General features: G+C 49.8%; 1 protein-coding gene and 1 long non-coding RNA gene across 7 annotated transcripts in view; one reads left to right on the top strand and one right to left on the bottom strand.

The window, feature by feature from the left end:
* The first annotated feature begins 105 nt into the window (after positions 1 to 105).
* Positions 106 to 3,860, top strand: LOC111768412 (uncharacterized). 3 transcript variants are annotated; one of them, XR_002800765.2, is made up of 4 exons: positions 106 to 372; positions 957 to 2,465; positions 2,854 to 3,064; positions 3,647 to 3,860. It is a non-coding gene; the product is annotated as an uncharacterized lncRNA (long non-coding RNA). The 3 variants fall into 3 exon arrangements; XR_011427027.1 differs by having other exon boundaries at positions 957 to 2,318; positions 3,647 to 3,782; XR_011427026.1 differs by having other exon boundaries at positions 106 to 700; positions 957 to 2,318; positions 3,647 to 3,782.
* COLQ (collagen like tail subunit of asymmetric acetylcholinesterase) overlaps positions 3,606 to 26,705 on the bottom strand; it is a 57,504-nt gene continuing 34,404 nt past the window's right edge. For all 4 annotated transcript variants that reach the window (XM_001496422.7, XM_070238132.1, XM_023620904.2 and 1 more), the window contains 11 exons: positions 25,431 to 25,493; positions 24,911 to 24,937; positions 24,208 to 24,252; positions 24,032 to 24,067; positions 20,883 to 20,963; positions 16,273 to 16,378; positions 10,278 to 10,417; positions 9,259 to 9,378; positions 8,712 to 8,832; positions 6,987 to 7,089; positions 3,606 to 5,192 (listed from right to left, as the gene is read on the bottom strand). In XM_001496422.7, the coding sequence (XP_001496472.4) occupies positions 5,123 to 5,192; positions 6,987 to 7,089; positions 8,712 to 8,832; positions 9,259 to 9,378; positions 10,278 to 10,417; positions 16,273 to 16,378; positions 20,883 to 20,963; positions 24,032 to 24,067; positions 24,208 to 24,252; positions 24,911 to 24,937; positions 25,431 to 25,493 (912 nt within the window). In that variant the 3' untranslated portion in view covers positions 3,606 to 5,122. The remainder of the gene's footprint in view (positions 5,193 to 6,986; positions 7,090 to 8,711; positions 8,833 to 9,258; positions 9,379 to 10,277; positions 10,418 to 16,272; positions 16,379 to 20,882; positions 20,964 to 24,031; positions 24,068 to 24,207; positions 24,253 to 24,910; positions 24,938 to 25,430; positions 25,494 to 26,705) is intronic.

Here is a 26,705-nt window from a genome sequence, read left to right as displayed (position 1 = left end):
TTGAGCAGAGCTCGGGCTTCTATTGCTGGTGAAAGAACCAGTGAAAAAACCTGTCCAGACTGAGTGAAAGTCAGCCCCGTGCCCTGCCGTTTGTGAGACTCCTGGAGCCGACACTGAAGCCAGCTGCAAGTTAACAGGGAGCAGTCTTTCTCCCAAGGTCACCGCTACAGCTCAAAAGTGTCATAATCACTCCTTTGAGTGACTCCTGCTTTCTTTCCAATGACATACCCAGCCTTGCTTTGTCACGCCTGCCACCTGAACCAAAATCACTGCAAAACTGTGACTGAAATCATGGACTGTCAAAACTTTGCAGTTTGCAAGCCTCTCAGTAAGAACGGAACATTCCACTCTTGCCTGGAAGACCTGAGCCACGTGAGTCACTGACACAGAGAAGCAGTTTCAATTTCCACCCTGATGCAGAACTTTTTTTCAAAGATTGGCACCTGCGCTAGCATCTGTTGCTAATCTTTTTTTTCCCTCCTCTTCTTCCCAAAGCCCCTCAGTATATAGTTGTTTATTCGAGTTGCAGGTCCTTCTAGTTGTGCTGTGTGGGACGCCGCCTCAGCGTGGCCTGATGAGCAGTGCCACGTCCACGCCCAGGATCCGAACCAGCGAAACCCTGGGCCACCGTAGCGGAGTGTGCAAACTTAACCACTCGGCCACCGGGCCGGCCCCTAGAACTTCTGATAGGGGTTCTCAGGTACCACATTCTGCGTTTTTCTTAACTTTGTAGTTTTCCAAGGAATCAGGACCTGGGTCCACCTCATAGTCCAGGCTTGCCGTCAGCCCCTTTATACACAGCCTGCTTTCCTTTACGCCTGTCCCAGCACTGCTTTATTAACATTCTACTTACACTCCACCCATCCCCAGATCCTATCGTGATCTTGTCTGTCTGCGTGTGATGAGACACCCACTGTTCCTCTGGTGTTTGTAAACCTAATTCTGTTGATCCGCAGGTTCGGCCCAGGGGGTATTCATCAGATGGGCTGTCGTGAAGCAGAGTTTGAGGACCACTGCTCTTCTTCACTGCTTTGCAGTAAAGGCTGTGGTCCAAACTGCTGTCAGAAGTGAACTCATGTAACCAGCCTCAAAGAGGGAAGAAAAATACCCCTGCTCCCCAAAGAGATGATTGATTGGCCTGGGCCATTAAATAACACTTCCTAATCAGTTTCTAGGTGTCAGAAATTTTAACCATGTGATCACTAAAATTCAACACAGCCCTGAAATAAGGTACTATTATGCCCAGTATATAGATGAGAAAACAGAGACTCAGAGAAGTTAAGCAAATTATGCAGGATAATTAAACAGCAAGTTGGTAACAGAGCTTCACGTCCAGGTGTGTGGCTCCAATTTTTTGCTTTTTTCACAATCTGCCCCACATCTTTCATGACCTGCAGCAGCCTATGAGAGACAACCTCTCTGAGTGGACCTGTCAGAACAACTAAGCCTGCTGGGTATGGGCAGTCTTCCCAAATGTTTGCCCCAAGTGCCTCAGCACCTGATCCTACCAACAGGAAAAGCGAAAGTGGAGAGACGGCCGCTGTGCTGGGCGATGTGTGCCCAGCACTGTTCTCTATTCCTTCTCCGCAGCGTTTGGTCCAGTAGCCACCCCTTCCCCTGTAGCCTGTGAGCTTCTGGAGAATCTCCAGGGAGTGAGCTAAGAGTAATCGTATAACCTTTGCCACTGTGGCTTCAGGAACCAGGCTCTAATACAATCAGCAGGTGACATCCTCCTGATGATAGGAATTGGGTCAGGAATGGGTGTATGACCAGTGAGGCTCAAGGCAAGATTTGCAAGGGGCTTCTGGAAACAAATTTCTTCAGAGCCACTGGAATAGATGTTCTCTCTTCCTCTGGCTATTGCAGGGTGCAGAATAAGACTGCAACTACAGCAGTCTGCTCATGACCACCCTAAGGCTCAGACTAACAGGAGAGATGCAAATAGCTGAGAAGATAGCTCAAGTAGAGGAATGGAGTGGGTGCTTTGATTGAACCATGCCTGATCTCCACCCCACTACAGGAATTTTTAAGTTATATGAGCCAATAAATTCTACCCTGTCGTTTATATCATATTTAAATTGGATTTCCTGCTACTTGCCAACGAGAGCCTCTGGACTGGCAATAGCCTCCTTTGAGGCTCTGAAGACCTCTGAAGACCTTGTGATATTCTCAGCCACTCCATGTGACAGCCTTGGGAGCAGCTGAGGTAATCTATTGCCACTCCTGGGGCGTGCCCTGTCACAGTGGAGCACAGAGTCCACACTCACAAGCTGTTAGAGTTGGAAGAAGATCCAGCCCTTGCTTAAAGTCTATTTTAGGTGAGGAAATGGAGGCTGTGTGAAATGATGAACCAGGTATGAACCTAGGTCCCAGGACTCCCAGTTCAGTGCTCCTCCCACCACACTGCGGCACCTCAACTTCCCGCGGACTAGTGGATGAGCTCAGCACACGTTTACCTGGCAGAGGTGCGCTCTCAGCTACCTATTCTGTGGCTGCCTGGCCTGCTCACAGAAGCCCCTGTCTCTGGGGAACCTGCTCCCTACACCACAGTTAGCATTTCAGGGAAGGGCTGGGGGCCACCCAGCTTCCCTGATCTTTCATCCTCCATTGCACAGTGCCAAAGGGGTGGAATTACTATTATTATATATATATTTAAGACGTATGACTTTGAATCCTTTCATCTCCCAAGCCTTTCAGAACTCTCCCTTGAAACAGCTGGAGACAGGCCCCCCTCTAATGTTGTGGGGCTGGGGATGGAGGACAGCAGGAGGCTCACACCCCTCTGTCGCAGGATTTACAGTCTAATCAACTAACTACTGTTCTGAGATATGTTCTCTCTGCTCACCGTGACAGGTACACGTTCCGAAAGACCTGGAAAGCCAGGTTTGAATATGGAATTTTTAGATTCGTCAAAGTTCTGTGCCAGCGTGTGGCAGCACAAGGAGATGGCCCCAGCCCTGCCCCTGGCCCATCGCACACTGAGAGGAAACCCCAAGCCTGCGAACTAAGCTCCATCTATAACCCCTATGAACAGCTTGCCCCTGGCCACCGTGGGTGCTTCCAGGTGTGTGCAGGCCATACTCACACTCAGGAGCACAGACATGGGGAAGAGTGTGAGCCCTGGAAGCAGGCTCAGGACCGCTTGGGTGGGGAACTGTGGTTTCCTGGGTAGCTGGAGCCTGGTCTGGGAGAGGGGTGTGCCAGCTCCAGTGGGCATGTCACCTTGGCTTCCCAGACTCCCTGCCCTATGGGGAAGGTCACAGCTAGGGGAGGGCCAGAGAAGTGCCCTGCAAGGAGTGGGACCCAGGACAGGGCCACTCTTGGCCAGGTCCAAGGGCAGTACTGGATCTCTGTCGTGTCCTAAACAAGATCCTAAAACAAGGCTGGGGGCGGGGCTGAGTTAGCAAGATGGGGCTTTAGGACCTTGAGCAAGTCCCTCCACATCTCCAGACCTTAGTTTCCTCCCTTGTCCTTGAGGGAGTGGGACTGCTTCCACATTCTAGAACCTTCTGCATAGTCTAGGTAGCAGACGAATTCAGCCCCCTCATTTTAACCAGCAGTGCTAAGACACTGGCCCCCAACCCCCAGGGACGAGAGAGCCACAGTGGGGAAATGAACTGCCTTTATTTCTTGATTTCCCATCCAGAGATCCCAGTATGAAGATGCTGGCTTTACGTAGGGGGGCCATCACCCGAGGACTTGCAGTAGGGGCTGAGGGAATCGGGCTGACCAATGTGCCCACCTCTGAAGACACCCCCGCCTCGGGCTGATGTCGTCCACTACAGACCACCAGGACGATGGATGGCCCACTAGGCCTGAAGTCCCAGAGACTCAAGCACATTAAATGGCTTTGTACAAAAGCCCAGGAGTGTCTCTCCATCTGGTAACAAATGGGCAAATCCCATTTGAGGTCTGCGGTCGGGGGACACCTTTCCAAAACAAAGCTAAAACCCCATTCCGGAAAGATGGTGATGAAAGGCAGCCCACAGACATGCAGGACTCAGGACCCTGTAGAGACGTGGGGGGCTTGGTACACAGACATGAGGACCAGGCTATGCACTATGGGGACACAGAAGGGAGGTCGTGGTGCTCACAGGAGTCAGCAGGCAGCCAGGAGCTGGAGCTTAGGACAGAAACCGTCTCTGCCTAGAGCATGTCCTCAGTAATGGGGTCCCCGGTGTGGAACCCCAGGCAGTGTTTTCCTAATGACTGAGGAAAGACCGAGAACCTGCCTGGGCGTGGCCTCAGGAGGTCACCCTCTGCTAGCGAATCTCCTAAACAAGAAATGGATATGAGGGGCATTCACAAAACAGAGGCCAAAGTACAGAGAGCCACGAGGTCAAGATGGTGCGGGGGGATGGTGAAACCACGAGGGCCACCCCTTTGGGAAACGTTGAGAAGCAAAAGGCCACTGCTCTGCTATTGTCCGCATGGCAAGCACCCAGCTGAGCCTCCACCCTCTACCCGGCCAGAGCACGGGTTTGGTGGCTTTCTCAGTACTTTTTCACAGTTGGGTCTCTTCCTGGGGGAGCTGCATCCACATGAGGCTGTGCTGGGCTGTGGCCAGTTAGGGGTCCCTCAGCGAGTCCAAAGCTGGGAGCCACCCCAAGAGGACAGGCCCACCTCCCTGCTTTGTGGTTCACGGGCCTGGAGAGGCCGGATGGCCGGCTGTCTTGGCTGAGAACGCCCGCATTTCCAGAGGTCAGAGGAGCAGAGAGGCCTGTACCCCAGACGCTCCAAACGGGATGAGAACAAGCTCAGGCAGCCCCGCAGGTCTGAGTGTGTCTAACAGTGCTAAGCCAGTGCGCGGCCTGCGGCGGCAACACTCCAGAAGAGAAGGGGTGCTGTGGGTCAGCTATTGGCCAAATGGCAGTGATGGGGAACAGTTCCCAGGTTGGGCATGTGGAAGGTCTTCGGGTACTTTGGATTAAGACAGGATGTGGTGGTCCTAAGTTCTTCCAGTCGGACTGAGTCAGAAGAGCATCTTAGCAGCAAGAGTTTGTCCTTGTTTTTGTCGCGTGAAGTTGGTGGAAACTGGACCAGGTGGTGCCAGGTCAGCTTGACGAGGGTGGAGAAGCTGCTGCCAGTTCCGTGGGATGCAGCCCAGCTCTCCTCGTGCCCCTCAGGTGAAGTAGCGGCAGGGCGTGGAGTCGATGTAGCAGTACGGGGTGCACTGCAGGTCTCCATACGACCTGCGGGAGGCGGACACGGGTCAGGGCGGACACCCGGCACTGGGCAGGAGGGCTCCTGCCCAGCCCTGAGGACAAAGCCAAGTTCTAAAAGGCCACCTCTGGTGATGTTTGTCAGACCTCACCCAACAGCAGCCACTGCTCCCCCAGTACTAAGGGCTCAGTGTTCTATAGAGGCTGTTCTCGTTCCCGTTTGGGGTAAGGGGCTTGGGGCAGCTGAGCCCAGGACTCTGGGGCTTTTTCCCTTGAGCCCAGCTGAGGGATCTGGGTGGAAGGGGTTGGCAGCCTTGCTCTTAACACAGCATCTCCAAGGGACTCACCCCATTCTCAAGGCCTGAAAGTCTTCCAGCGCAGTCCATTGCATTGTACTGTACTGATGCAGATGTTCTATTTCTATGCAGTCCAATATGGCAGCCACTCGCCATATCCGTGGCTATTGAGCTCTTGAAATAAGGTTAGTGTGATGGAAGAATTGGATTTTTAATTTTATTTCATTTTCATTAATTTAGATTTAAATAGCCCCATGTGGCCAGAGGCTACCATATTGGACAACACAGTCTATACCTCTGTAAGCCCAAGTGCCAATCCTGAGACAATGTGTTATACATTATAGCCATATTCACAAGCATCCCCTGCAGCTTCTAGGGGTTAGGTGAGTGACCACAGTGAGTCAGTAGGTGAGCCCTGGGCTCTGCGTGATCCTGTACTCCATGTCCAATTGTCTACACTCAGTTGTCTCCATGGAGCCATCAACCAGCTTAGACCTTCCACCAACTCTCTGGCAGGTGCCTATTAGGAGCCCTCCTTACTTCAGGGAGGTGGCAGTGCCGACAGACACATAGAGGCAGTGTGGTCCTGGCCAAGCCTACAGTGCTCAAGGGTTTGGGGGTGACTACAAGTCTGTAGTTCCCCCAGCCTGGTTTGATATGTTGATATGCATCTGGGGGTGAGCACTGAGGAGACCGCCTTGGAAGAGAGAGCAGGGAGGGTGCAATAGAGAGACAGGTCTTGTGTCTGCTTCCTAGCCCTGCTGAGGGCCTGGATCCAAGCCTAACAGAAGAACAGGGTTGGAAGCCAGGGCTGGAGAACTTGGACTCTTGAGGGACTTAGGAGGTATGAGGGGCCAGCAATCCACTTTGGAGCCAAGGCAGAAGCAGGATGTGGACGGCAACGGGGAGGAATGGCCTCCCCCTTTTCCCTAGAGTGTATACAACTCTGGTTCTGTGAGGATTAAGGGGAACATGGCACCATTCTGCACCTTGAAAGGAGCCTAGGAGGCCATGTTCTGGGCATGGAATCAGTGCCTCAGAGGGCCAGCGGCCCTCAGTTTGCTCAGGAGATGTCAACGTGGAGGCCAGGACACTAGAATACTTATCTGGAGCAACATGAACACCCACTGAAGAGGCTCGGAAATAACTCGGGGGTCCTTGAGGGGAAGACTAAGTTCTCGGGGTTTTCTTGGAGGAGCCAAGAGGCAGCAAAATTAGATATTAAAGCTGGCGTGATCTCACTTGCACCCACAGGCCTGCCGGGGGTGGGAGACGGCCCAGCTGGTGGCTGTGTCTGTCTCAGCTCGGCCTCAGCGGCATGCAGGCTGCTCTGAGAGGGCCACGGAGCGGTTATGTGTTTATCGCCTGTCTCCCCTGGGGGAGCAGGGACCATGTGCTTGTTATTTGTCACCATACCTCACTGTCTAGAAAGTACCAGGAACAGAAGAGGCACTTTAAAATATTTGTGAAGGAGAGCAGGGGAGGAGGGAGGCAGGGGTGTCATAATAGCACGGGAGGCGGTCCCTACCCAGGGAGATAGGTCTCGCACGTCAGGTAGCCAAAGTCGGAGCCATCACAGTCCTCCACGCCCTTGTGCCGGTGACCGTCTCCACAGTACGCCCGGTGACAGCCTGAGAGGACACAAGGAAGTGAGCCCTGAGAAGGGGCAGGGCTGGCACAGACCGGCCTCGGCCTGTAGGAATGTGTGGCCTCAAGGACCCGCCCAGAGCATGCGCCCCCTTGAACAGACCTCCACAAAGCTTCAGATGAGTCCAGGGACTGTCCCTCAGACCCCTGAGTCCCACACCGACAGAGAACAAGGAGCCCGGGCTTCAGCCCAGACTGGCCACCTCCTAGCCGGGGGACTGTAGGCAGGCCACTTGGCTTCTCCAGGCCCCGCTGTCCTTACCTCGAACCTGGGGCATGGACACCGCCTCCCCTCACAGACCACTGAGGGTTCCCGTGGTGAGGGGCAGGAGACAGTGAGCATCAGGCACAAGTGACAGCCACAGGGGCTCTTGTCTGTCTACAGAGAGCTTCCAGGGTAGGTAAGCCCATGTCCCTGGGGAGCCAGATGAGCCCCAACGGGGTCTCTGTTCTCACACAAGGGGAGGGTCTTGGAGTATGAACCCCACTCTCCTCTCCACAGGGCTTCGAGGCCGCATCAGTTCCTTCCTGCTGTGTGATCTCCTATTTGATGGTGTCTCCCCCCTGGGCAGAAGGGACTTCAGGCAAAGCCAGCCTCCCAGGGGTAACCAGGTGACCAGGTGACCGTCCTGGGACCTGTCATGGGCAGCGCAGCTACCCTGAGAGAATCAGCAGCTTCTCATCCCCACACCCATACTGCACATGCCTTCCCCTCCACACTGTCATCCTTCCCCTGGGCTTCTTGAGGGCAAGGCACACGACTTTGCAGCTACACGTCCCCAGCCCTGAGCCGGGGCCTGGCTCCTCACAGCAAGGGCATAAAAATACTTCAGTGAAGGGGTGTCAAACCCCCATTACCCCCAGATGATCCATGCACGCGTCCACTGACAGAGCAGTCAGTACAGTCATCCCCATCTCTCAGCGGAGGAAAGTGAGGCTCAGAGCTGTAAACTGCCCTCCATCCCTCAGTTGCCAGGCAGCCCCCTCCCTGAGCCCCAGGGTGAGCCGCTGCCTCTCAGCGCTGCTTCTCAGCCGGTATTCAGACTCTGTTCTGTCTGACTCTACAGCCCAGGCTTTCCACCTCACCTCCTGCTTTTGTTACTTTAAAAAAAAAGAAAGCAAAGCAAAGCCTCCAGCACTATGCTGCCCGCCTCTCTCAGGAGCATCCCATATGCCTGAAGGCAGCCCTGGCCAGCCCACCTCCCCGAAAAAGGGTTTTCCTCCTAGGGCTCCGGCTGGTGGAAGTGAGTCTTGATTCAAGTTCTTGGCTTCTCCTTTTTGCCTTTCACTCCTGTATCACCTCTATCTTTTGATAAACACTGTGGACTGGAATGTAGGTTTTGCCAAGAAGTAGGATCTAGAAAAAAGGGAGGTCCTGGTGGCTTCTCTGGGGGCAAGATCCTTGACACCAACCCCCATGACATCCTGGATGGTGGAAGAATTAACATTTGGCCTGAAGGGGGAGGGTCATCCCCACAGCAGGCGGGTACACCCACCCTCCGGCTCTCCAAAGGTTCCAAACCAGCACAGCTGGTGTCCAGGACTTGCCCTGACCTGCCCCGCTGGCAGTTCAAGCTCCAGGCCGCCCTAGTCTGGGCCCACTTACTGATGCAGTCATCGCCCACATCATTGTTCCCATCATCACACTCCTCGCCGGGCTGCAGGACCCCGTCCCCGCAGGAGCCGCGGTCGTCTACAGTGTAGTCCACAGGGTAGAAAGGGGTGAGCTGGCCAAAGAAACACACCACAGTTACCAGGGACAGCACGCCAGGCAGGTCGTTGGCACCGGGGATGGGCTCTGGGTGAAGGGGACACTGCTGGGGGGCAGCCCTCGGCTTCCTCCTGGGTGGGAAAGGCACTCCTTTCCTGTCGCCCAGAGCTGGGCTGTTGGCAGCAAGGCGGGGCCAGATCAAGATGGCAGCCTGGAAGTGCAGGGACGCGCAATTGTCTGGAACCTGGGCTCAGAGAGGAGGTTCTATTTGGGGAGCAGGGGCATGGAGAGCTGCTCAGAAACAGTGAGGAAAGATGCGCAGCCCTTCCATGGAAACAGACTGCCGGAAGCTCTGTGCCAGGCCCAAGTGTTGGCCTTCCCTTCCTTTAAAGATGTGTCCCTTTCCTGGGCAGGGTGTGACCTGAGTGCCCGCCTTGGGTACCTGGATGGGGAGCCAGCCAAGGCTGTCCTTGAAGTACAGAGATCTCTGGTCTCTGCGGAAGGCAATGGCATTTTGGGTGTTCAGCCTCTCAAGCTCCTCCTGGTTGTTGACCACAAAAATCTGCCAGAGAACACACTGGTGAGGATTCCAGAAAACCCCTCTACAGGGAGCCAGGGAAAAGCTGGTGGAGGAAACAGACTCTCTGTCCTTGGACTGGTAACAGTGGGCAGGGGAGTTCGCCTGTGACGACGCTCCAGTGTTCCTCCCAATGTGGGGAGGAATGTGCTGATTCCCACATCTTCTCAATTCACTTCCCAACGTCTGAGTTTGAAATAAAAATATCCGTGATTTATAATTTTTTAAACATTTAAAATATTCCCAAGACTTGAAAAAAAGGGTGATGTCATCTAGTCAAGTAATTCAACATCTGGAAATGATTCTTTAAAAAATTCTTCTACTCAAAGGTGTTCATTACAGGGTCATTTACATTAGTGAAAAGCTTGGGAGTACCCTATAAATATCCGACAGGAGGGCACCGGTTAAACAAATCGCGGCATAGCCACATGATGGATGGCTGATTAAGCATCCATTCGAACGATATTTATGATGAATGGGTGTCCAGGGTTTACTTCAAAATAGTCCAAGGGAGGGTGGGCACTAGTGTGCAGGCGTAAAGAGGACATGAGATTGGCCATGAGATGATGATTGTTGAATTGGGTGAAGGGTACATGGAGGTTCATTACATGATTTGTTCCACTTTTGTATTTATTTGAAATTTTCTATAATTTTTTGTTCTTAAAAAAAGACAAAGAAAACCCTCCAAAGTGGACCCATGACCAAATGGACAGTTTGGTTTTCTTCTTTTGATTTTCCCTTATTTTCCAATTTCCCATAGTGAGTGTGTACCAAGTATAATGGGGGAAATAAGTTTTACTAAAAGGCTTTTACAAAGTCCCGAGAGGATCAGGTGGGAGGGCCCAATGGAATACCACCCAAGCCTTCACCCAGAAGAGCCTTACCACAGGGACTCGCGTGGAACTGGGCCCGTACGTGGATTCCCCGTAGGAAGGGTTATTCACATTCACGGAGGTTCCACACAGACATCTTCCAGGAGGCCCAGGAAATCCTCTTTCCCCTTTGGGTCCCATTACAAGTTGTCCTAGGAAGCAACAGATTGCTGTGTTACTAGAGCCCAGGAAGAGAAAACCACACAGCCCAGGGGATGTGAGCAACCTTCACAACAGAAGGAAGGTTGAAGTCCATGTTATTTCAGGGTAGGCCTGAGGGAGAAGTTCAAAGAGATGCTTTTGATCTAAGATGCGGAGGAGGCGATGTTCTCTGCAGTCCCTCAACCACGCTAGGTGTGGCAGCATCTTTCTCAAGCCTCTTTCTCCCTCTCCTCTTTCTATACTTTAGAGACTAGACAGGTAGGCATTCTACTTCCCAGAGTCCCTTGCATCTGGAGGTGATCATGTGCCAAACTGTTAGCCAATGCAAGGACTGTGGTGGGAGAAGGGTGGGCATCTGGGAAAGTCTATCCTGATAAGGGAGAAACATAGCTGATGGGAGACATAGCTTCCTCCTTCTTCCTGCCTTGAAGACAGATAAGATGTCTGGTGCTGCAGCAGCCATACTGCAACCATGAAGTAACAAGTGTGAGAAGAGAAGCCAACATGCAGGAAAGATCAGGGCCTCCTGGGGCCTGGGACCCTGAGAGTGACACTTGGAGTCTGAACCAAAGCCAGCCATCGTCCACCTCTGGACTTCCTTGTTGCATGAGAAACAATTTTGTTTAGACCATTTTTAACAGGGACTTCTTACTAATGAACACATTGCTGATGGATGACTTTTATTTTTTTACTCATTTTATTTAATTTTATATATAGGAGACTTACAAAGGAATTCCTGAATGTGGGTTTCTTTGATTTCTTCTGGAAGAAAATGAAATGTTTGAAATGCTCAGCATATTTATTCTGCCTTGGTACTGAGAAGAGCATCCTGAAAGGACGTGGTTGGGAAGTTTACTCCCTGCAGTGTGGGAGACCTGTTAGGGAGCCATTCTCACCTCAACTTTTAAAGGCCCTGATGCCCAGGCCACACCCCAGACCAATTCCAGCAAGACTGCTGAGACCAGAATCCAGGCAGCCGTATTTTTAAAAGCTTTCCAGATGATTCCAGCTTGCACCAGGGTGAGAACCGCTGGTCTTGGGAAGTGGTCCTTGCACAAGCCTTTCCCCCACCAGATTGTTCTCCGTCGCCCTCCCTTCCTCCTCCCCAGGGGCCTCCTAGCTCACTCCTGATCTCAGTTCACACATCACCTCCTCAGGGGAGCCTTTTCAAATGCTCACACTCCATCATGTTCACTTTGGGCACAATTTCACAGTTCTTTGGGCCTTTTCTTCACAGCACTTCTCTCTGCGATTCTGCATATTGTGAGGTTATGGATCAAGCTCCATCTCCCCCGTATGACATAAGTTCCACAAGGGCAGGCTTGGTGCCTTTTTTCATTCACCAGGGCTTGACACACAGTAGGGGCCTGGTACATGTTTGATGATTGAATGAATGAATGCAGACTAACTGGAAAGAAAAGGTCTTCGGAAAAGGCTAGAAGTGACACTCTGGTTGGCAGAAGAGTGCTAGAGTGAGAGCCATCCACTGGAGGAGAGGAAAGAGGAAACGATGGGGACTGAAAAAGGAAATAAGTAAGCACCTCTCCTCCTGGGAAAATAAGGGGAGTCTGGAGACCAGCCGGCCATGGGTTTCAGGTTGTATAACATCCGGGGCAGCCAGCAACTGGGGACACCGTTTGCAGATCACAGAAGGGCAGGAAATAAAATGAGCCCAGGGGAGACGTCTGTTCAGGACCCCAGGGAAGCAGCTGCAGCTGGAGGAGGAGACCCCAGTGCGAAGACCCCCACAGCCTGAGCCTTCGTGGGCTCGTGGACAGGTATGTCCAAGATCAGAATGCTGCTGGCCTGAGGGAAGGGAGGTCTGCCAACATCTACCAAGTTACGGTTGTTCGTTCTAACAAGAAAAGTGAACACAATCGTGTGGGAGGAGCTCCAGTCTTGTGTTCTGATATTTTCAGCAGTGCCCGGAGAGACAGAGACTCCACCAGCCCAGGAATATTCTGGGTAATTAAGCACCCAGGGAAACAGAGGTGGCAATGCTCTGTAGCCAAGGACCGGAGAGTGGCACCGGAGCAGCCTTCCAGCAGGCTCTGTGACCCCAGCGACTCCTCTAGAACCATGGGCTTGGAGAGAATGGAGAGTTTGTCCCATTATCCAGCCCATTAGTGGTGAGGCTGAGGTCTGAATTCATGTTTGACTTAACACTATGCCGTTCAAAAGACAAACATACAAGAATATTGATGCTTGCAGGAAGCTGGCAATTCCCAGGTACCACGTTGATTCACTTATACCCTGTCTGGGTGCAGGAAGGACTCAGCCAAATTTGTAATTCGTTTATTGCAAATTGCATCCTAAAGGCATATTGCCTTCATTCCCTCCCCTGCCCCCCAGCCCCTCTTTCTCTGTAACTTGGGTGATAAAAAGCTCCCACCCTCGCCACCTCCCCCAGCACCATCCCGCCCCACAGCACCAGGCACCAGAGCCAAAGGCAGCCTCCCGAAAGCACGACAGGACACGGCAGGGAGCCTGCTTCCTGCCACCGCTGCAGTTTCCCTGCTGCTTCCTCCCAGCTGTCAGAGGGCATTTGTTACCCCTGCCTGTTTCCTGCCAGGCAGCACTGAAGGGCACAGCAACCCGAACTTCCCCACCTCGGCCTCCTGGAGCTCATCCCGTGGGCCTGGCCTGGCCTTTCCACCATCCCCTGCAGCCAGAGGACCCTGCTCTCCATCTTTGCCAAGGATCCTCCCATCTCCACTGGCTGCCGCAGGAGGAGCAGGTCTGAGAGGGGAAACTGGGAGAAGGCAGAGGAACCACAGAACCATCTCCATGCCACCCCCAGCTCCCACTCTGCCCCTGCAGTAGCTGCATGGCTGAGGGGAAAGGGGACCAGGAGTCACAGACTGATTTTTGACCAGGTGTGGCCACCAGTCGGCTCTGTGACCTTGGGAAGTCACTTCTCTCTGAGGCTCAAAGTTATTATTTACAAAGGGAGGACTGGACTAGACCAGGGAGCTTAACCCACCGTGCACAGAGCCTGAGGGTCTTCCCAGGGGTTTGAAACTCTGGGAAGCAGTGTGCAGAATCTTGGATGTAGGTAGACACAGTTTTTTTCCCTGAGAGTGGGTTTAGGACTTTTATCAGACTCTTAAAAGTAGTTTCAGGAATTGCTCTGGGGGCCTGTTCCAACTCTTGATGATCATCTGACTGGTCCCAGGCATGGGGAAGGTCTCTTTTAAACTGCACCCCCCTTTCCCTCCCCAGCTCCCAAAAATCATTTCCACAGAGCAGGATGATTGCTCCATTTTCTTTAGCTGCCTCACTCCAGGAGGCTCCTCAGAAAGGAAGTGAGTCAAAGGAAGGCAGAGAGGAGATATCAATCAAAGAGATGGCCGCGTTGTGCTCGGCGGCTGTGCAATAACCCAGGTGGGACAGACTGAGGGCCATAGCAGCCCAGTGAGCACCTGTAGGGTCCGGGCCCAGCCGTCCCACCTGCCAGTGCTGTGGGGATGCGAAGCTGACGCAGCCACAGACCCTGCCTCAAGGACTTGCCATCCAAAAGGAAGATGAAACACACCTGCAGGAAAGTTGCCACTGGAGGGGCCAGAGCAGAGAGGCCATGTACCACTGGGGCCCCAGGGAGGGAGAGCCATCCGTTAGGGACCAATGAAGGCCTTAGTGAAGAGAGGGCTTTGAAGGAAGGAGAGGATTTTGTTGAGTGGTCAAGAGGATGAGAGGAACACCATTCCAGGCCACGTGGACCCTGAGAAACTCTGGGAACATGTTCCAGCTCTGCAGACAACAGCATGTCTGCGGGAGGGCAGAAGGCGGTCTGGCTGGGATCTGGGGGGGATGGAGTGGTGCACGGGAAGGGGACACGTGCTAGGGGAGAAGGACCAAGGAGAGAAAATAGGACTACGCTGGACCTGCTAAAGGGATGGGGCTGTAATCCACCAGAGACAGACAAGACAGAACAGTAGGCGTTTAGTGACCTGCGGAGGTCTCCAGGCCCTACCCTGCTCCCCCTACTCCAGGTCCCAGAGTGGGACCAGGATTCAAAGCAGAAGAGGGCTGGCCTTTACAAATTGATACGCACAGGGAGACCAGTAAGGTCTTAGTTTGCCAAGGACCTCCCGATGCATCTTCCCCTCATACCCTCTGGCTACTCCTCAGTTTTGTAAGCCCCTAAGTACCCCGAGGGCCAAGAGAGTCCCTTCTAAAGGCAAAACCTAGGCTCAGGCCATGCTCTCAGTCTCTGGGGCTTGCAGCTCATGGTCATGGGGCTCAAGAGGAATGGTACGCATGCCAGGACCAAGGAGGGTGAGTACTAGTTGGAAGGACCCCCAACAAGATCATCCATTCAACTCACAGAAACAGGTTATGAAGGACGGACACACGGCCTAGGCTGCATCTCAAATCTAGTTCCCTTAACAAAATAGAAACAGATGTGGCAAGATAACTTATTGGGATGCTAGCTGACGTTTGTTTTCCCAGTATATCTTCCTCTCCCATTTTCAAGGAGGTAGCAAAGCTTTGTGCTTTCTTGCCCTTACTTAAAACAGGTACTATCTGAGCCTTCTGCCTTTCCATCTTCGTTCTCAGAAGAGAAAATCTCCTAAGAGGGGTGGCACTGTATGAGGAGCGTGAGGAGGGAGGGGGCTGGAGGCTGGAAGAAGAGGGACCACCCCAGACAGGGACCCCTGTAACCTGGAGAAGGGATAAGGTCCTCAGAAGGAATGGTTGTGGGGAACTTCTTGGGAAACTGAACCTTGGGGACCAGGACTTCCAGCCTTGGAAATGTTCCGATACCCAAGCATTGCATGAGGATGGTGGTCACCAGGCACCCAAGAACCACATGGCCTCAGACGACAGGCATTTCAGAGGTGGACAGGGTAGATGAAAGGTTGGAGGGAATTCCTGATTTTTTTCTGCCATAATTCCCCAGGATCCTTGCCCAGTCCTGTCATGGCCATTGAAGGGTTGAAGAGAACCCCAATAAGGCCTGAGGTTGAGCTTTCCTGGCATCCTGGCAGGTGGAATCTCAGAGCCAACTTTAACTTGGTTTAAAGGATCTAACAAAAGAATGACACTTCTTAACCCACCCCATGATGTGGTTGCAAATATATTCCCATAAACATAGAGGGAAAGAAGTGCACTGTAGAATTTTAATATGCCTTCATTTTCTTTAAAAAAATTAGAATAAAACCTGTTTTGATTCCTTTTGTATAACTGAGGACAAAGCATCTTGCACAGTCAGTAAACAATCTTCTTGGACCTAGAGAGGCTGTGTTTATATAGACGTTGTGCTAGGAAAGGGCTTACTTTGAGCTTACACAGGAGCAAAATAAATAAAGGGCTCAGCTCATCAAATTAAACAAAGGGAAACAGAGTTAGGGTGTGGCTTTGCCCCCTTCAATGGTGGACTTGGATTTTTTTTAGTGATTTCTTTCTATATTCAGTGCAAATCAATAGGAACTCTTTCATAACACTGTGTAAGATTAAAACATTTGCAATGTCATCTTTACTTCTAGGGTTAAGAGAATTGCTTGGAACCATGAAATGTTTCTCTAGAAAAAGGTGTTAGATGATGAAATATGTGTCTGGTTTTTTTCACTTAAAGGATAAATGACATCACCAATGTAATTCTTTTTTTCTCTCCCCGATTTGTTCTCTAAAATGCTAAAACAAAGCCAGAATGATGTTTATCTCTTTTGTGTAAAAGTTGAATGAGCCAAGTTGTGGAGAAATTATAAATACATCCAAGTACCTCAGGCAGTTTCTAACTCAAAACATAAGGCAGCCCTCTGCTGGCATCTCCTGCACCCTCTCCAGGGAGGCTGGCCAGAAGGGTGACACTGTAGGTCCAGTGAAGCAGGGCAGCTCTTACCTGCCGATGGGGGGCCCGGGGGTCCTGGGGGACCTGGACGGCCAGGAAGACCAGAAGGCCCAGGCTTGCCTGGTGGTCCCACAACTCCACTATCTCCCTTCTGCCCCTGACAGAGAGAAAGGCAGAGCCCGTTATGACAGCATGACACGGCAACTTCCTGCCCCATTTATCTCTAAATCAGGGGCCACCCTGCACTTTGGAGTAAGAGCCCAGGGCAGGATGCGGCCCCAGAGCTCTTGACCACCAAGCTCCTAAAAAGCTCAGGGCAAGCGACATTTGAGACTGTGATGGTTGCAAGTTGGCAGACATTACTTCTTGCTCCATCCTGGAAACATGGCACATGGCAGCTCAAGGAACCAACCCAACCCACTCTCTCACTGGGTAGATGAGGAAACAGAGACTCAGAAAAGAGCAGGGCTTTTTGCCACTCACCTAGCATGGAGGCGGCAGAGTCGGGCCTAGAACTCAGGCCTTCTGCCTGCTCGTCAGGACCATTTCTATTTCCTCACAAGAGCTGTTTCCACCCAATGACTTCCCATTGTTCTCAGGATAAAGACTCAGCTCCTTACTTCAGTCTACAAAGCCCCACATGACTGGGCTTTCCAGTCTCATCCTGGCCAGCCTTTTAGTGTTTTTGGTCTTCAAGAGCACCGTGCCTTTTATTTCCCTCCTCAAGACCCTTCTCACTCCCCCAAACTCCTCTCCCCTCCGCTCTGCCTAGTTAACTCCCCGCATCCTTCAGTTCTCAGCTAAAACGTACTGCAGCAAAGCCTTCCCCAACCTTGCTAGACTGAGCCAGTCCTCCCCATCACAGCCTCTCAGAACGTGGCCCTTCTCCTTCATGGCATTTAATCCAGATCATAACTACACTATCATGTATGTGCTCATTTCATCAATGTTTCCTCACGAGACTCCCTGTGGGCTGGAATCTGTCTTGTTGACCTCTCTTCCTCAGATTAAATGAGGGAGGAGGAAGAAGCTGAAAACACAAAAAGGAAGCAGTGTTGTTGAGCTATAAGTCAGGAGATCTGGGTTTTCACCTTGGCCATGAGATCCTGGCTAACTCATGTCACTGTTTTGTGCCTGAGTTTTCTCATCTGTAAAATGGAGACAGTAAACATATACATGCATAAGTTTGTTGTGAGGCTAACAAAGATCTCAGAGGGGGAAAAGCAGCTTGCACAGAACCAAGGGCTATGTGGGGCAAGCTGATTATCATAGCAACCGGCTTGGTTGCAACTTTTTCACATGTTTAGAAAAGTCCTGGTTTCTTAAAGAGAGGCATACCTGCAGCAATAGCCATTCCACATGGGGTGTCCTCTTTGCTGCCTGTGTGGGAGGGTCAAGAGCAAACATTCGCTTCTCAGGGCTGCCCCTAAGAATAACCCCAGAAACTAAGGCTGGTGCGTGCTGTAGGTTCTTTCTCCAAACAATTTGCTAGTTGTCTGCTCTTGCCCCAGGCCTAACCAGGACAGTGATTGATGCCCGACATCTTTGGCCTGGATCCCTCTTCTACACTTGTGTCTTGGCAGGCTTGCCCCCGTGATGAAACATAATCTTCCCCAAGTCTGGGAAGCAGGCATACTGGGCACTCCTTCCAATCACAACGGTGACATGTGACCTGCTGCCTTGTCAACATGGCCCTGGGGGCTCTCTCAGCAATGTCCAAGGAGTTCCTAAATTCTTAATATGGGACCTGTGAGGTCAGAGTTTGTTTCCAATTTCATCCTGGTGGAGGGAGTTCTTAAGCCTTTGCCCAAGCTGAAGCATTCCTTGAAGTAACCAAGACGGGTCCCAGAATGGCAAAGGAAGTCACACCATCTTAATATAGCCACAGTTAAGGCTTGTTTTTCTAACAGCCATGTCAGCTGGCTATGAGCACAGGAAGTGCACAGCTTGAAGGAGCTGGAAATGCTCCTTAATTCTGACACCAGCAGTAATGGAATATTCTGCTTAACGGGTCACCTACTCAGAACAACCCATGTCTCTATGAGCAGAACTCACCGAGCAGCACTTTCCAGGAAAAGCATTCTTTATTCCTTTATTGCCACAAAGCCTATGATCCCTTTCAAGGAGGCTGCTCTGTCTTTTTAACTAAAGGTTTTGTAGTAAAGTCAAGAGCTACTGTCTTGGATCTACTTGAAGGCAGGTCCCGAAGCATGAAGCAGGTGGAGAGATGATGAGTTGTGGGGAAAAGCAGGTCTCAACTCCCTAAGTTCTAATCCTGACCTGGAAGTGGCTTAGCTGAGGGTCCTGGGCCGGCCACTCCACTTCCCTGGTCCTCAGAGTTCTTTTAACCAAATGGAGGGAATTGGATGAGCTGGTCTCTAAAATCCTCCGGCTCTGAAATCCTAACCTCCTGAAGTCCCTTCTGGATTTCTGCTTCCAGGGTTTAGATTGACTTATAATAACCTCCAGAAACTCTCAGCACCACTGGCCCAACAAACACACGACATGTAAGATTCCACTAGGAAATTAATTCACGATAAAAAGAAAGTACCATAGCAGGCTTCCGAGGCCAACAACTCAAGTATCTGCTGACTGGAAAGGCACTGAGGGTTTGGAGAACACTTAGGTGGTTTATAACATCTTCTAGAAAGGATCCGCTCGTTTCCCTAACTTCTCTGAGCTCCCAGACATGTTCTGGCGTCATTTTTAAGCTTGTTGCAACCAAATCACTCTCAGCAGGGTCAAGAAATAGCCTTCTTGGCTTCAGTCCTCACCAGGAAAAGGCAAACACTGCCCAAGAAAAGAACTAGAGGATAGAAGCAACAGGCTTCTTGAACCCCAGGCGTAAAAAGTTCTGGATGGAAATCAGCAGTAGGGAAGAAAATGATTTTAGGAAAAAGATTTCCCTTTTTTCCTTATTTTTCTAAGCCTAGTCCTTAGGAAATTGCTCTCTGTGGCATCATTGTAAAGCCATGATCATGCCACCCATTGTAAAACTTTGAAAATTGAACTGGCATCTTGTGACTTCAAAAGTGATTGTAGAATCTGAGTTATCCAGGTTGGAGCCTGTGTCATTCCTAAATTCTCTTGGAAAAGACCAGAATTGGCTTCATGGTTCCAAACCCTAGCTGCATATTAGAATCACATGGAGAGCTTTAAAAATAAAATAACAACCTGGGGCTGGCCATGGCATAGTGGTTAAGTTTGGCACGCTCCACATTGGTGGGCTGGGTTCATGGGTTCGGATCCCAGGCATAGACCTACACCACTTGTCAGCGGTGCTGTGGCAGGCGACCCACATATAAAAGTGGAGGAATGTTGTCACAGATGTTAGGTCAGGGCTAATCTTCCTCAGCAAAAAATAAAAATAAAAAAATAACAACCCATGCTAAAGATCCGGGTCAATTATACCAGAATCTTTTGAAAGTAAGGCCTAGGCATTGGGGACAATGAGAGGCAAGGAATCTGTATTTAAGCAGCCCCCTCAGGTGATTCTGATGTAAGCTAAAGTTTGAGAACCAGGGATCTAGCCTAAGAAAAGAATGGAAATATCAGAATGGAAAAAGTTTTGTGCCCAAAGATATTTGCCTCTCAGCATCATATATAACTTGGTTAGGTCGCTCATGTCCAAACAATCTATTGCTTACTCATTTACTAAAATCTGATGCAGACATTTATAAAAGTTACTTAAAAATTCTTAATGAATATCTGAAGTAACAAGCAAAAATGTGTAGATAGTGATTTTAAGTCAAAAATTTAGGATGTAATAACTATATTGGATATCAAAGAAACAAAACACTAGAAAGTTCACAAAAGAAACAATACTCAAAACAAATATATCAAAATGGTAACAGTGGTTCTGCTTGGGTCTTGGGTCTTAGGTCTTTAGATGATTTCCCTCCTATTTTTGTGAATTTTCCAAGTTTTCTGTAATGATCATATATTACATTTATAATGAGAAAGGAGGTAAAAAGCCAACAAACTGACAACCAAACACATAGAAGGGCACATCTCTCTGGAAAGACTGTCCATGGGGACAAAGATGAGAGGTTTCTCTGAGCCCTCAGGTGGCTCTAAGCCAACCAAAGCAAATGTACCTTCATCCTTCCTCTCCGTCTCATATCACATGGTTTGACATGAGAGCCTGCTACCAGGGGGAATTCTGAATGAAAAATTTCCCCAACCCTTTAATAGTGCCAATAAAGTGGATCACTTACAAATTGGGATCCTGAGTGGGGAAAACCACACTACTGTTGAGACCCAGAAGACCCTTCAACAGCAGGGAAATATCTGCGCTGTTCTCCAAAACTCCATTTGTGTCTGGGGCATTGAGGCAAAAAGCAGGTGTTCTGGGTAAATGACCAGATTTGGTTTCCATCCCAGTTGCTTTAGTCAAGATAGATCTGTTCTTATGATCCAAAGATCCACTCTTGCTTCTAGCCTTGGACAGAGTTGGATCAGAGCATCCTATCCCATCCTCCTCAAACTATGGCCAGCCTAGAGAAGCCATGAGGTCCTCAAAGTGATGTTGCTTCTGCCCATCAGCCCAGAGGATGCTGGAGACTGGCTTTATGGAACATCTCTGATAGACTCCACCCGGCTGCCTCACCACAGGCCAGGAGGGTCTGACCGCATAGGTGTGTGAGCCCTGGGATGGTTACCTGCTTGCCTCGTTTTCCTGGTCTTCCTGTGGGTCCCCGGTGTCCTGCTATCCCAGGCTCACCCTTTGGACCCATTTCACCCTGGAAGGAAGAAAGAGATGCAAGACAGGAATTAGGGTACGTGGAGCAGGTACATCTCTACAGGTCTATCCAATCATTGGCCACGAGGGCAGTGTACTTGATGGCTCCAAATCCCTTCCAAGTGGGCTGCTCTGGGAGACTGGGAAAGTGATGAGGTCATGTGAAAGGCAGATAGGATTCTCAAGGAAGAAGAAGGAAAGGAGAAGGTTACCCTGGGTGGGTGACATTATCTGAGAAAGCCAGCTCCCAGCACCACATATTTTGTTGTCCCAAGTCACCCTCCAGAATGGCCAAAGTGGGAGGCCCCTGCATTTCAGTCACACATGTGCCTGTGACACCACAAGCTGCTAGGGAAAAATGCTTTCACTTTTAGTTGAAATTTTATGCTGTGTTTCAGTGTTTTTTGTAGCATAAATTAAAATCTATGGGTTTTTGAATGATTGGACACAGTTTTGAAACTATATGAGCAGGAACTTCCCAAAGTTCCTGCTCATGTAATGAGCTTTACTTAGGGTTGTATATTTTCCCACTCTTCAGTAAAAATTGCTTTGGGTTCCAGCTCACTTCCATTTGATTTAGATGAAAACTCTTTTGGGGAGAGATGTTCCAGACATACGTTCAAATACTCAATATAATTATTGTAAAAGGCCTGGGAAGCTATGTACACAATAGTCCTAATTGAAAAGCCCTATTTTGAACTATCAGAACCACACACACCAACTTTAGAATTCCATGGTTTGTTTGCTCTTTCATAAAACTCACGGCTCCTTTTTAGTTTTTTTTCCTTTCTCCCCATGTTCTTCTAGGATTCCAGGCCCACTTGCTGTTTCTTTGGATCATGAACCCACAGGGCATCATCCCTACCTCCAGTAATCCCTCCATGGCCCAGAATGCACTGCCAACAAGCTAAGTTTAGCAACAGCAACTATGAGAGTTTCTGTTAGTCAGCAGCCAGTGGCCATGAAGAGCTGTCCCAGCCACTCGGGGAAAACAATAAACACTGCAACAGCTTTTCACACGGAGGTCAGAAGAGGTATAACACAATGGAAAATTCCAGGGAACACCAATATACAGTAAGCCTCAAGCATAAAGCTCTGAAGTTATCCGTTGGCTCAGCTAATGTAACAAATTTGTCCCTACCCAACCTACCAATATCTTGCCTCAAGCAGAATTGTCCTTAAACCTATGCTTTCTTTCCAACCTGTCATGTCCTTCAGTATTCCAGGCAATGAGAGAGTGAGAGGATAGGATGGAGTCTACGTGGCCATGGAGATGTTTGCACAATTTTCCCCGGCTGTTTAGAACGGGCCAAAGGGTGTCTTGTTTGGCTGGGAGCAAACAGCAGCATAACAGTATCATATTTTGGAAAAGATTGTTCGAAGGAAGTGTGGCCCTTCTCTTCATCAGCTGGAAGCAGCCAGTAATTTGTTGATCTAATTTCTCTCCTAAGACCTAATTACGGTTATCATATCAGCTCTGTCTTAAATCAGCCTGCCATGAAAGGGAAAGAGAACTCTAGATGGCAAGTCTAGCAAATGGTGCAGAGACCAGAGAAGCTGTCATATTTAATTTTACAGTAATTTATTATACTTTGATATTCACTGTTGCTCTGAATGAAAACCTAACCTAAATATTTTAAGATAAAATTATTTTTTCTCTCTTAACGTTTCCTTTAACTTGTTTATATAATTAATCTATTTATTTTTAATCCAACTCTCCACCTAGGGGAGAAGGAGCAGCGTTTTTGACAGCTTAAGACAGTTATAAACTATAATAAATTAATGTCAGATGATTGAAATTGTTTAAATATGCTCTGCTGACTGGGAGAAGGTCAGATAAAATTGTTTATTCAAATTTGGAAAATAAAACATTAAGGCGAACTTGAAAAAAACTTAGAATTCTAAGAAAGCATCCCATTTGCATGTTTGAAGAATATTATGCTTGGAGGCCAAGGTAAAAATAACAGTTTCCCGGGGGCTGGCCCGGTGGCGCAGTGGTTAAGTGCGCACGTTCCACTTTGGCGGCCCGGGGTGCACCAGTTTCGGATCCTGCATTCCGACATGGCACCGCTTGTCGAGCCATGCTGTGGTGGTTGTCCACGTATAAAGTAGAGGAAGATGGGCACGGATGTTAGCTCAGGGCCAGGCTTCCTCAGCAAAAGGAGGAGGATTGGTAGATGTTAGCTTAGGGCTAGTCTTTCTCAAAAAAAAAAAAAAGAAAAGAAAAGAAATTAAAAAAAAGAAAAAATAAATAAATAACAGTTTCCCGTGTCAATGCCTTACAGTACAAGGAGCCACCGTTCCGATGTTAGATCAGGAGCTGTGCTCAGCGGCATTTATGCACTCTCTCTCTTTATTCTCTGACATCTCCCCTCACCAGCCTCCTCTTCCTCTTCCCCAGAACTTAACCGTAAGGATAAGTTTCAAAAAAATCTACCAGTCAATTGCCACCTCCACAATTTTTGTCATATCTGCACACTACTCTGTTATTTACTGAATGCTTTTCTTTAAACCAACTGAATTAACTCCTTTTTTAAATTAAGCCTTGTCCCAAACAAGATGTCCATGAAATCCCACTAAATATTTAACTATCAAAATAAAAAATGTTTGCTGTCACTCAGCTAAAATGACCCTGAGTACCTCTGGCAGTACGTGTGGCACCCGTGCAGGAGCGCTGAGCTGGGTGTAGTGAGCAGTGGCATTAAGCCAAAGGTACCTGCGCCTCTCACTGGGACCCTTGACCACCGCAGCTGAGATCTGTGTCCCTCGTCATAACGCGTTCTGCTTTTGAACATTACCATGGCCCTCCCAGAGGTAGGAAATGCAAAGAAGGGGCTCTCTCCACCTAGATGGGCGTCCTTTCCCTCCCACTGAACTGGAGGGAGGTCTCAGACCATCCTGCACCCTCTCACCAGCATGTTTAGCAGCTTGCTTCTCTTTCAAAGCAGAATCTTCCACGGTGAAAACCAGTTTCCTGGCCTCATGGACAGAGCGGCAGACCTCTTTTTGCTGTGCTTGGAGGGTCTAATTTGTTACGGAGGCCTATTTTTACGATTTCTAGGTACTTACTTTCTGCCCCAACATTCCAGGAAATCCCGGGAAACCCTGTAAAGAGAGCAACAAATACAGTGAACGCCTCTGAAAGAACGTGGGCGAGGGCTGTGGAAGAGCCGGGTCATTTTCAGGATGGAGCCCTGGCAGCCAGTCACTTGTGTAGTTGATCATCTCTATGCAGTGGCCATTACCTTTTCTCCTTTGGGACCCAAGTCACCCCTTTCACCTCTGGATCCCTAGGAGGAAACCACAGGAGAGAGTCAATCAGTTAATAGCATGGGGGAAAAGTGGAGCCTTTCCAACTGAAAGGTCCCTAAGCTGACACCCTCATTTCACAGGCAAAGAAACAGGCTCAGACCTTAGGTGACTTGCCCGGGGAAGGAATGCTTTGTGATCTACCTTCTATTTGGACCCCAAAGACCTCTTGCATTAATAAAGGACAACTCACATAAATTCTGGGTCCCAGATCCTCTCTCCTCCTATAAGAAATTTGTCCCCAGGTTCTGGCTGTGTTTTGGTTTGGTTTGGTTTGGTTGTTGACCGATGAGAAGGTTGTGAGGTGGAAGCTTGGTCTGAAGACACACGTTGGCCACCGTCCTCCAGCACCCCCATGCAAGCTGCGTTCATTCTCCACCTGGCACAACCTTCACTCGCTCATCTGCTCCACGGGAGGGGCACCTACCTCCATTGGGAGCTCCTCCCTAAGCCACTTGCCCTGCCTCAGGAGGCCCCTCTCTTCTCTCTCAGCCCACTGACAAGGGACAGGGGACTATCTAGGACCGGTTGCTGCAGTCGCTGACTAAAGAGAGACCTCAGCCATTCTCTGCTCATCACTGACCCCGGAGCCCATAACCCAGACCAGGTTCTGGGAAGCCCTCAGAGACAAGCACTAACCTTTTCCCCTCTGGATCCAGGGTAGCCCTAAAAAAAAGCAGAAAGTGCATTTACAACCAGCCCTGTATGACCTTTGGGTTTGGTGCAAGAGTGGAAGGAATTCCTGAATGCAGTGATGCCATGTGTCTCCACATTCCCTGGAAGTTTTACGGGGGTTGCAGCAGTAAACACAAAGATGTCCCTGAGGACTGTGTGTACACCAGGCCGAAAAACAACATTACTTGTCTTACCCCTGCAAAGGCCTGAACAAAGGTTTCCATCTGCTTTGTTGTCCAGAGGCTTGACCCTTGCTGCCCAGGAGAACAGCAGGAATGGCATCCTTATGCTCCTGGATCCCTGGGCATGACATCCCCCAAAGGGCTGGTAAAGACAAGCACTCTGGCTTTCCAGACTCTCCAACGTCTGTGACCTTCCCCAGCCCAGGATGGCAGCCCCACCCAGTCCCTGTCTTTGTAGATAGCAGCTGCTCCAGGGCCTTAGTGAGAAGACCTGGGAATGTCCATCTGGACCACACACTGACCTTGGAGCCCATTGGTCCTCTTGACCCTGGCAAGCCCGTCATACCCAGGTCACCTTTTTCACCCTGTGGGAATTAGAAGAAGAAGAGGAAAAAAAAGACCTACAGTGATGAAAATGAACCAGGAGAGTCAGGGCAAGATTGGGATGGAACTGGGGACATTGGGGCTTGTTTGTGAATCTGAAGTCCCCAAATGCCCCTTGCTCACTCCCAGGGGCCCAAGGCTCCACGATCCACACTTCATTCTGGTATTTGAGATTAAATATAAAATGAAATTGCCCCAAGGGGATCAGATCCCCAAACTGAATGCTCACTAAGATGTTGTGAGTGGACTGAAGCTTGATCTTTTCCTAGAGAGGGTTGTGAGATGGTGGGAGAGAGAGTGTGGTGGCACTGGAGCCTCAGAGAACAAGGTGACAGCACCCAAACAAACTACCCGCTTTGCTCGTTGCATAGGGTGGGGCTTTCAGACATCTCCTGTACTCTCAGCCTAGGTTTGCAGCCAAGCAGGTTCACACACTCAAGTTGCTCCTAACACACCTACACATTTGCAAACCCAACTGAACTGAGTGAAAGTTTTAAAATTCAAATTTAAATTAATTACCATTTAAGAATTCAGTTCCTTAGTTGCACTAGCCACATTTCAAGGGCTTGAAAGTCACATATGGTGAGTGGCTACCATATTGGACACCTCAGCTACATACAGTAGATTTTTATAGAAATATCCTTGGGACTTTTCCTAAGGGGACTGGAAACACAACCTTCTATTCCCATAATAAATACAACCAGTAAGCAAATCAGAGCAGAAAGTGACATTCTCTGGCCCACCTCCCGACTTCTACAGGTCACATTTCCAAGTCACAGCCTGTGCACCCAATAGTCTATGACCAACAGTGAGAAGAACATAAACAAAGGCACAGGTGTGGATGTTAGCTATCCATAACTTGCCTGAGGAAGGAGATTTCATCAGCACTTGGCAATCTCTCTCTGAATGTAGGATTTCAGTTGTTCCAGCCAGCCAACGCCCGTCCCCTCAACCCTCCGCCCCCTGCCAAATCAACACAGCAGGCCAACAGCTTCCCAGACGCCAGCCCCTACTGGGTCATCTCAGGGAAATCAAAGAGTTGCATGCTCACAGGACAAAGGAGAACCAGGGACCCTGTGAAAGAGGGGAGCAGCCTCTTATTTCTCCTCCCACAGGGTCTGAGCTGTTGGACTAACCAAGGTCTTGCAGCCCAAGTGAAGGAGGAAGTGTTTGGAGACCTCTGGGCAGTCCTC

Source organism: Equus caballus, chromosome 16 (assembly GCF_041296265.1).
Source record: "Equus caballus isolate H_3958 breed thoroughbred chromosome 16, TB-T2T, whole genome shotgun sequence".
NCBI lineage: Eukaryota > Metazoa > Chordata > Mammalia > Perissodactyla > Equidae > Equus > Equus caballus.
Note: the sequence above shows the minus strand (reverse complement) of the source record. Positions and strands in the feature narration are given on the sequence as shown.